Source organism: Hibiscus syriacus, unplaced genomic scaffold, assembly GCF_006381635.1.
Source record: "Hibiscus syriacus cultivar Baekdansim isolate YM2019G1 unplaced genomic scaffold, ASM638163v2 tig00111331_pilon, whole genome shotgun sequence".
Classification (NCBI taxonomy): domain Eukaryota; kingdom Viridiplantae; phylum Streptophyta; class Magnoliopsida; order Malvales; family Malvaceae; genus Hibiscus; species Hibiscus syriacus.
The window spans coordinates 224,048-235,041 of NW_024063060.1; the positions used below are offsets into that span (position 1 = coordinate 224,048).

The following is a 10,994-nucleotide window of genomic DNA, read 5'->3' on the forward strand; positions in this document are numbered from 1 at the left end:
CAAAACAAAGACAAATACTAACTTCACAGTGTTAAAGAATACACAGTTTAGCAGAATTGGCAGCAATCGAATAAAATTTACTTCAACCAAAAGACAAAACAAAAAAGACAAATACTACTTCACAGTGTTAATAAACAGTTTAGCAGTATTGGCAGCAACCGAATAAATTTACTAAGCAATCTAAGTGAAATGGTTAATTTAAGTGAAATTTACGAGTAAATTATCATCAAGTTAAATATGGAAAATCTAACAATACTACCATCTCACTTAGAGCGGCAACCTCACACGTAAAGTAGACACCTCATACGCCATGGCACCATCGTTATCGCGTAGAGTACCGATCTCAACGCAAGGCATTGACCTCCACACGCCATGCACCATCGTTATCGCGTAGAGTACCGATCCCTCACGCAAGGCATTGACTCATCACGTAACTCCCTTGACTCATCCCGTGGAGGTGGAGAACAGGGAGATAGAAGTCGTGGCATCTTTGCCGGTCGCCTATCATGAGGTGATGGTGGAGAAGAGGCTCGATGATGTGACGGGATAGGTGATGCTCTCGTTGTAGAGGTGTATAGTCGGGTCGATCAGGTGATGGCTGGGTGAGGTGATGGCTCTCGAAGTGGGGAAGTGGAGGCTGCTCATTCGTGCCATCAAGAAAAATGTTGACTAGCTTGCCACCAATCAGTGGCAAGCTATGCCTCCGTGGGTGTCAGTCTCATTAATGGAATGTTGGCCTCCTAAAAATATAAAAACTCAAACAAAGTTAAACGTCTACTATTAATAACTTGTTATATATGATATTATTGTGTTAACTTACATTATTTATTGTCGCATATGGTATTAAGTCTTCCCAATCCAACAAACGTTTCCTCTTCCAGGAAATAGCCGTGGGGAATTCATTTGAAGTTTTGCATATGTCTTCATGGCGGGAAAGGCCTCGAATATCCAAATCTACAAACAATATATAACAAACATTAGTAATTGTTAAAATAATTAATTATAATTTTGAAAACATTATATAGAAATTCTTACCTTAAGGCCCAACAAAGCCTGACAAAGTGTATTTCGACCATCGCCCCGTAAACTTTTACGGTCATCAAAGGCAGATGACAACTTAGTCCAGGTAGCTTTCCATATACGAACCCCACGGAACAGATTCCAGCATTAGGTCATCTACCAATATATTAGCTCCTGAGGAATAGGTTGTCTGGCCTCTCTGCCTAAAAGCCGGCATACAAAAGTAGTAGAAGGCATACTCGACAACATCGACGTCATTCATCCGAGGAAAACCATCTTCTTATTAAACAATTTCTTCATGTCGTCGACGTGTAAGTTCGGCTTCTCTATTGGACTCATCAGGAAAAACCCTGGTAACCATGATGGGCGGGTGATATGACGAGTGTACCGGCCTATCATCGTGTCCGAATCGTAGACCAGTGATTAAGCAGAACTCCTTCCGCCCAAAACAAGTATACGCCGGTGGAAAATGAAACCATATCTCTTCCTCACCACGTTGTATACTGACGGATATCTCTAGTCATGGTCTGAAGCCAAAATGGGTCAAATTAGCATCTCACCCGGATGCTGTACTCTCAGCCATGGCCCGAAGCAGGTTTCCTCAAACAATTTTCTTTGTGCAGGTGAAAGCTTCGAAGCAATTGTAGTGGCTAGGCTAACTTTATTCCTTAATGTCAATGAAGCCGAAAAAAATTTCTACAAAAACAATAAACATACCAAGTTAGATATACCAAAAACTACACTGTCAAGATATACCAAAAACAATAAACATAAATAGTAGTTATTCTTGAAACTAAAATTTGCAACACTGTTTGTCTTTTGGTTGAAATGATAATGAGAATCGCAACGCGAAATGACTATCGCAACGAGAGAATCGCAACGCGAAATGAAAATCGCAACGCGAAATGAAAATCGCAACGAGAGAATCGCAACGCGAAATGAAATCGCAATGCGATTTTGGTTTCGCGTTGCGTTTTTTATTTCGCGTTGCGATTCTCTCGTGCAATAGTTATTTCCAAATTACCAGTAAACTTATCATCATCTCAATATGAAAAACCTAAAATAATGCAAAAATTTCAAAATAAAAATAAAAAAAAAACTAACCCTCGGAGGTTGATTTTCCATTTCTGAATGGTTGTGAGGGATTTCGCCGGCGATGGGGACGGAAATCTTCGGAGATGGGGACGGATTTCACCGTAGAGAGTGAGAGATGGAGATGGGACTGAGTGTTGTGATTTTGGGTTTGAGGTTATGAGTTGCGATTACTGTGGACGGTTCAGTTTCCGATTTATTAAGAAAAAATTCGTGTTTGGAATTTGAAAAAAAAATACGCGTTAATACGAATGGCGCTATGTAAATCGCATTGCGAAAGTCAGAATCGCGTTGCGAAAGTCAGTATCTCGTTGCGATTTTGTATTATCGCATTGCGATAGTAAGTATCGCATTGCGATAGTCAGTATCGCATTGCGATTTTCCCAATTCGCGTTGCGATTTACTTATTCGCATTGCGAATTGGGAAAATCGCAACGACACTGTAGACCATCGCAACGCGATTTCCAACTATCGCAACGCGAATTTGCGATAATGGAGATCGCGTTGCGAATTAGCGATCGCATTGCGATTTTGTTGGTCATTTTGGCGAATTTGCGATAATGGAGATCGCGTTGCGAATTAGCGATCGCATTGCGATAAGGCATTTTTTGTCACTGAGGCGATTTTCTCTTTTAAATTATACTTCTAAATAGTATTTTTTTTAAATTATCACATTTTTAAAAGTTAATTTTCAAAAGTTGTTAAAAATTGAATTTAAAAAGATAAAATGTTCATTATAGACATTATATTATAAATTAAAAATTTAAAATTTAAATTATATTTACATTTATTAATACTATAATATATAAAATATATCACTTAAACTATAATAAAAATATAAAAATATTTTAAGATAACTCATTAATCCTAATAAAAATATTTTTTTATAATAAATGACTATTAATATTTTAATATATAAACCATGAATATTATTTATTGTTAAATAATTAAAATAAAATATTAAGTAATAAATTATTTTTTGAGGATGTTAATATTGAAATATAATGTAAATACATAATTGAGTGGAGTTCATGCACTAATAAGAGTAAAATTATAATTTGCTCACAAATGCAAAGTTGAAAATGAAAAAGTTACAAATCCTAGCTTTTACGGTTAGTTTGAAATCATTGTTTTCACTGTAATTTTTTTTTTCATTTTTTACCTGTTTGACATCGATTTTTGCGATTAAAACGGATTTTTTTTTAGCTAAAATTGCGTTTAAAAAGTCAAGCCAAGCGGGGCTTAAGAATCTTTGATGTTGTTGATTTTGGATTTTAGATAAGTTTATGGAAGAAAACATATGGAAAAAAGGGAAAATTGATATTTTATTTTGAATTATTTTGAGTTTACCAAAAGACTCATGATTAGTAATTTATCTAAAGTTTAAGGGTTCAAATAAAAATTAAAATTTTTACTAATGCACCATGTCATCCAACTCACTGCAGCTAACGTCCCAGTGATCACATCTTAATTAAAACAAAACGAAAGTGACCATACATCATATTTTATTAATCCAATGACCATAAATTTATAAAACTCAATGAAATTGACCATTTGTGTGGTTTTCCTATTTGTATCTTAATGTATAACTTAAATTCATATTGTTTTTTATATATTAATTTAAAAAAAATAATTTTTATACTAAATTATTAAATATATTTTATTATTAAATTAATTTAAAAAATTTTATTTTTATTTAAATATATATATATATATATATTATAATAAAATATTTTGAAGTTAAAATAAAAATAAAATATATTTAATAAGTTATAGTAAAAATATAATATATTTAGTAAATTAAGATAGAATATATACTTTGAAAAGTTAAAATAATAATAAATATATTTTTTAAAGTTTAGACAAGAATAAAATTAAATAAAAATAAAACATTTTTAAATTAAATTAATAATAAAATATATTTAATTAGCTAATATAAAAAATATTTCTTAAGTTAATATATATAACATTATGAATTTAAGTTAGTTAAGTATTTATGAAAAAAGATACAAAATATATACATCTTGTTGTCTATTACAAATCAAGTATTGGTCTTGCCTTAATGGTTGGATACATGATTAGTGACCTAAAAGATCCATGTTTGAATTCATTTAGCCCTAATTTACTTGCTTTGTTTGCTTTATTTTATTTATTAAAAGTAATACTAAATTGAGATAATATGTAAATAATATGGACAAATTATGTGATTATACTTAAATACCCATCACCTAATCTATTAACGGTTGACGGCAGTTAACCCGTAGTGACCAAATTTTAATAAAATAAAAACGTAAGTGAACATATTTTAATTAAATAAAAATGAAAATTATCATATACTATATTTTTTAAAACTAATTAAAAAATTAGACAAAACACAAATATAAATAAACAATCATATAATTAATCTTAATTTAAAAATATAAGTGATAAATCATGCACATATCAGGATTAATACTGCATATAACACATACACGTGCATAATAGTCCTGTATAATAAAGCGATCAATCATGCACATATCATGGACATCCAACATGAAGACAAATAAACATGAAAAATAAAGTATATTATGCAGCACAAAAACATAAAAAAAGTAGTATAATTTTATTTTCCGAAGAAACCTTGAGCCATCTTCATGTAATCCCCAACACCTCCAGCAGACTCTTTCCCTTTTTCACCGTCACCGGTAGCATGTGACTCCGGCTTGGCGGCCGGGGCCGATTGATGGGAAGTCTCGTACTTGTGCAGGTAACTCTCTGCCTTCTCAACATATTGGCCGATGCCCGTATTCTTATCGAGCTTGCCATAGTCTTGTGCCGCATCCAAAAGATCAGCAGCAGCACCTGCGACCTTCCCCTTGTCGACCTTGTCGCTTTCGTGGTTTAGAGCGGATTTCGCCGCGTTGGCCACCAACTTAGCGCTAGAGAGGAGCTCGGATTTGCTTGGTTTGTGGCCTTTCTCCATTGTTAGTAAGTATGAATGAAAGCTGTGTAGGCAAGAAATAAAGTGATGATATATGCATTATTTGTTGTGCAGTGGATATAACATTGACTCTCTTGACTTTGAAAAGGAGAAGATAGATTATTTTATGCCGTTATGTGGATATTATGAAGCGTGGACCTACTCTTTGTTATTAAGTCATGATCATCCACATAAATTTTATTATTTAATTCATTATTTCCATAGCTGTCTTCACATATTAATTATTAAGTCAAGATTTACTCTTTTGTTGTGCTTTTTTTTAACAAAAATATTGGTGCAGTAGTTTGTAATCCGTTCTTGTTTATTGTACTTTGTTCCTATTTATGTATTATTCTTGTTTCCATCAAAGCAAACTATTTTTTCTAAAAAATTATAGAAATTATTTAAATGATTTTAATAGTGTTTCAGTTTAAGTACTACAATTATTCTTTAAGTATTTATTTTATTTGTAAAATTATTTAATTAAAGTTGTTGGTCCTTGTGTAAAAGTAAATTTAATTTCGCTTGTGGGGAAAAGCATTTAAAAATTAAAGTTATTTTAACCTTAAATAATGTATTTATAGGGTTTGATTGGGGCATTTATCCAGGTCAATTTAAAATTTACACTTGATTTGTATATAAATTATATTTTATTTTTCTAAATAATATATTTAAAATCCATAGCCAATCCAGAACAATTATTATAAATTTAATTTCATATATGAAAAGAAGATTTTTTTTAAAACCATTAACTGATATATAATAAAATAAATAAACAATCCATTAAAAATATTTTGAAACCCCAACATAATGGTGATCTAGTACTCATATACCATATATGTTGCTAATAGCTCCCTCATTATAGAAAATCTCTTGGAAATTAAAATAAGCTCCAAGAATATCGGAATAGTAGTGTCATCTCCCACATGAACTCGAAGGCATTGCTTAATCACCCCTTTCACCGACCGACCAAATGCTCCGCCAGGCGAACGACGATTACGCACCTAAGTCAGCAGTGAGGAAAGACCCATCCGGATAATAATTGTCTTTGAGCATTTGAGCCACCAAACTATTGGAGCCATTAAATAATCTCCACCCTTGTTTACACATAAAAGCTTGATTGAAAATTTCCAAATCCCAGATACCTAAACCTCCGATTGATTTCGGAAGTCGCATATTTGAAATACCAATCCAGTGGATTGCCTGCACGGATGCATCAAGACGCCACCAGAACCTTGCTATGGAAGAATTCAGCTCACGATAAAGCGAGACGGGGAGAGCATACAAACTCATTTAATACGTTGGAAGAGACTATAGCACAGCTTTAATAAGCACCAACTTCCCACCTCTTGACAGAGTACGCATCGAAGATTGGCTGATCCAAGACGTCATCGATTCCTTTAAGAAACTTTAAGTTGATTTAATTGATGAATAAAAAGAATTACAAATTACAAAAATCTATATTGTAAAATAATTCTAAATTTCATTCGAATATTTTCATCAAAATATTTCTAATTATTAAAATAAATATCAGGATATAATAGTTTAGCACTATCCCATTTTGTCCATAAATACCTTTGCTTTTCTATAAATTTCATTTAAATATTCCCTAAACCTAACCAAATCGAGTTTAACGTTTTGCTCCTTCAAATATATACTCATAACATCGGACGACCAATTTCCCCTTTGAAAACTACCTGGATCTTTAATCACAATGTCATCCTTGTCATACTTCTCCACCAAGCTACTCTCTTCTACATTTATCTTATATTCAATGTAATCTATCCCCATTGCCCTAGCCGGTTCACCATAGCACATCTTCCCCACCCAATTAGTCCCTAACGGCATCACTTGCATGAACACCGACCCCGGCCGGAGAAACAATGAGTGCATCAACGCCGCTCCGTGAATACCAATCATCGCATGACTTGAATTTAATAATACGAAAATTTGTTGTAAGGAAGTCATACCCGTCGGTTGAAACAAAACAACGTCAAATCCAATCTCTTTTGTTATCTGGATTACTTCGCCTTGATTCAAAATTTCACGTCCGATGCCTCTTGGTCGGCTTAAAAACACGAGCCGAGGTCGAGAGTCGTGTTTTGGAGGAAGGTTTAAGGTGGAGTATACGTGGTGACTAAATGCCTTGTCTAGGAGGGCACGGAATTGAAGCAATGTTTGTGAGGGGTTTGGCATTAGTGTCATAAAACCATATGATATGAGGCCTAGAGTGGCGGAAGGGAAACAGTGAGTGGAAGTATCATTGTCGAGGTTTACTATCGGGTGTGAGGTGAGTACACGGAGCAAATTCTTGTACCTGTTTATCCACCAATCACGAGCCTTGGAGACCACAAGGATGACGTCTTGGTTTTTATAGAGGGAACGGATGGTGATGAAGAGTGGGATGAACCCATCATTGAAATCATGGAAAACGTTTCCCGTGTACCCTCCCGCAGCGAATACGATGGCCGGGGAGTTATGTCGGACCTCACATTTTGTGGCTGATGGGGCTGAAGTGATGCTTACCTCTTTGATTCTTTTCATTGGAAAACTCTCCCATTTCCTTGGAAACGGCTTGATTTTCTCTACAATGGAACCTGAACCATATACGGTGGGGCCCATGAGAAAGAACGTGGAGGTGACGGGGTTCACCACGGTTGCGCCGTTGATAGAGCACAGATCATATTCTTTATGAGAACGGTCGCAGCTGATCACTGGTTTCGTTTCAACATGTTCTTCTCCAAAAGTCCGCCTCCATATTTGACCTTGCAAAAGTAAAAGAAACGAATATTCATTTTGTCTACATATTTCTAACTTTATTCCACGTTTATTCATGATGTATGAGAATCCACAAAAGCAACAGTTATGTTACTAATACTACATTTGATGAAATATACACATAGTAAAATTTAAGGTTAATATATGAGTTTTTAAAATTTATTAAATTATTAATACAAATCATTTAAATTATATAACATTTAAAATTTACAATATATTTTAACGTCTCTTGTTCCACTCTTATATATGCCATACTTGCACCTCTCTTTCTACTTTAGCCCCTTTAATATTAATAATAAGTTTTTTTAAAAAATAATTTTGGATGATAATAAAGTAATATTTATTCAAAACTTTTTTAATTAATTAATAACGTATATACACCATACAAACATAATTATTTAAACCCAAAATCTCTAAAAAGAGTAATATTCTATTTTATCATTGAGACCGCTTGATGTGTTTATATTGATAATAAGTTTTTTGTTTAGAGATTAATTGAATATTTAATCAAACAGTTTATACGCAAAGAAGAAAAAATGTAAAGTATGGGATGTACTTTCAATTACAGATTTACAAAGAGGACTTGTAAATTATAGTATAAGCTTGAGCTGGAATAGTTTTTTGCAGATTTACAAAGAGGACTTGTAAATTATAGTATAAGCTTGAGCTGGAATAGTTTTTTGTACTTCGATACTTTGCTTGTTCAAGTAAGGCTTGAGAGATCAAGTTACTAAAATTCAAGCTCGATTATCAATTTTTTTACTCAAATTTAATTTAATTTATTTATATTTAAATTAAGTTTAAATTCGAATTAAATGTTTTTTCATGTAAATCAAAAGTCTAAAAAGATATTTGAATCAAAGTTTCAATTCACTTATGAATCTGAAAGTTATAAATCAAATATCATTTCAATAAAAACAAAGAATAATAAGTAGATTTTAAATTTTAAAGATGAACCAAGCAGACGAAGATGTCCTTTGAAAAGAAAGAAGAAGAATTGAAGGAGAAAATAAATAAAGGCTTGATTAAAAGGCCTTACCTTGTCTGCTCCCGGTCAGTCTAAAAACGGACGACAGATTGATCTCAAATATCAACAAAAACACGACGATAAGGGCCACCAGCACCACCGCCACCGGCGCCGCTGAGTTTTTGGTCTTCATAATCCAGGTGGATCGTTGAATCTTGAAAGTGAAAAGAAGCAGCTGCGTATTACAGATTTGTTTCAAAGGAAAAGTAATTCAAGGCGGAGAGCACATGGTGATTTGTATGTGTCGGAACCGTCTTTCGGTTGGGCCCCGGAATTGGGCTACGACTTGAAAAATGTGGATTGGAGTCGCCACCGATCATTTATTTAAAAATAAATGGGTTGATCGGATACCCTATTTCTTACCTGCTGCGTCTTACCAGAGATGTGTCGGATTCGGGAGTCGGTAAGTCAAGGAAGGGTTAGCACCCTTGAACTGCCCTTTCGGTACTGTGTAATTTCCAGTTGTCTTTAATTAAGAAATTGAAAGTTAAATTAAAGGTAAAATGTTGATCCAAATGCTTACCACTGATGTTTGAAGTTCTCTCAAAAAGCCAAGGAAAGGGTTAGGTAATGGAAGTAATAAAATAGAAAAATAGGGCGAACAAAACGAAAATACAAATAAAGAAAAAGAAGAAAATATAATAAAATATAAATGGATAAAAAATACACATATAAAATAAATATAAAGCAATGAAAATGAAAAAAGAAAGAAAAAAAAACATGCGTAATATACATATAAAAAATAACAATTATAATAGTAAAATAGTAATGAAATAATAATGATCAAAATATAAATAAAAATATATATATGTAGAATATAAAAATACATAAAATATATAGAAATAAAGAGTAAAAAATGAGTAATACATATACGTATAAATAATAAAATAATATGATAGCATAAATAAATAAATAATAATAATAGTAAAAAGTAAAAGGGGAAATAAATAAAATAAAAATGGAATAAATAATTAATGAATGAAACAAGAAATATATATATTAAAGTATTAAAAAGGAAAATATCATAATAGGTAAAGATATATATAATATATGTATATACATATGTAAATACCAAAAGAAAAAAAATATTAATAGAAATATAATTATAATAATGAGTAAGATTGGTAAATAATAAAAAAATACATAAATAATGTATAAATTATAAGATGTAGTAGCTAGATAAAAAAGGTTATTAAAATATATATATGTATTAACACTAAGTATAGATGAATATAGAAAACGTACATATATATATATAATTACATGATATGGGATAAATAAAAAAAGGTTAGTATTAAATTGAATCAAAAAAACAAGTTAAGTGGCTAAGTGAAAGAAAATCAGAATTAGAGACCAATTCAAAAGCAAATTCGGGGTCAAAATAACTCTTTAAAAGCTACGAGGGACCAAAAGGGTAGTTTACCCTAATTTATTGCAAACGCGGATCTGATATAAACGGATCAAATGCTTTTTAATTTCATTTTCTCTTCTTCTCTCGCCCGAGAGCAACCCCATCTCTTCTTCTCTGGTTTCATCTGTGTTCTTCATAATGAAGAACACAGTCGCCCCACACCAGAAATCCGATGGCACCGCCTACCGACCGCCTCTGATTGGCGCCGGCTGCAGTCATCGGCGGCAAACCCAAAAATTTACTTTTCCAAAAGCTTTTGAATTCCCTCTTCAAAAAAACATTGTTTTTGCAAAATGGCCTCAAAGGAGAATAGATCTGGGTTTTAAAACCCCGAACCTTCCGAGTTCATCGGCCGGCCTCCTTGAAGGTGTTTTCTTGGTTTCAAATGAAATGAAAACATCAAGCATGCAACGAAAGCCAACCTAAAAACGAAGGTAAAAAAAAAAATACCTTCTCTTTTATTTATCGTTTCACGAGTACAAATACTTTAGCCTTTTGGTCGATTTGTTTGCGTTGTATTCCTGTGCCTATCCTCTGTATTTCTCTATAAATCCCCCTACCATTCTGTGTTGATTTCCACATTTATTTATAGTACATATAGGGCTCTATTTTTTAAGAGTTTAACTCCTATGAACTAATGTTATGTGTTTGTTGGTGATGACCGAACTCGCGCCGGATGGTTCGGTGGGTTGAAGCGTGTTGGTTGG

The 10,994-nt window shown here is 32.8% G+C and overlaps 2 protein-coding genes across 2 annotated transcripts; both read right to left on the reverse strand.

Annotated features, from left to right (window-relative positions):
• Positions 1–4,586: 4,586 nt before the first annotated feature.
• On the reverse strand, positions 4,587–5,137 carry LOC120158878 (nodulin-related protein 1-like). The gene has a single exon (XM_039169606.1). It carries the CDS (start codon positions 5,072–5,074, stop codon positions 4,715–4,717), a length of 360 nt encoding a protein of 119 aa, XP_039025537.1. The 5' UTR covers positions 5,075–5,137; the 3' UTR covers positions 4,587–4,714.
• A 1,442-nt stretch (positions 5,138–6,579) lies between these two features.
• LOC120158866 (alpha-1,3-arabinosyltransferase XAT3-like) lies at positions 6,580–7,906 on the reverse strand. The gene has a single exon (XM_039169598.1). The coding sequence runs from the start codon at positions 7,904–7,906 to the stop codon at positions 6,623–6,625; it is 1,284 nt and encodes a 427-aa protein (XP_039025529.1). The 3' UTR covers positions 6,580–6,622.
• Between the last annotated feature and the right edge of the window lie 3,088 nt (positions 7,907–10,994).

Coding starts and splice junctions, on each gene's coding strand:
- LOC120158878 (XM_039169606.1), bottom strand. CDS start 5,074: ATGGAGAAAGGCCACAAACCAAGCAAATCCGAGCTCCTCTCTAGCGCT.
- LOC120158866 (XM_039169598.1), bottom strand. CDS start 7,906: ATGAATAAACGTGGAATAAAGTTAGAAATATGTAGACAAAATGAATAT.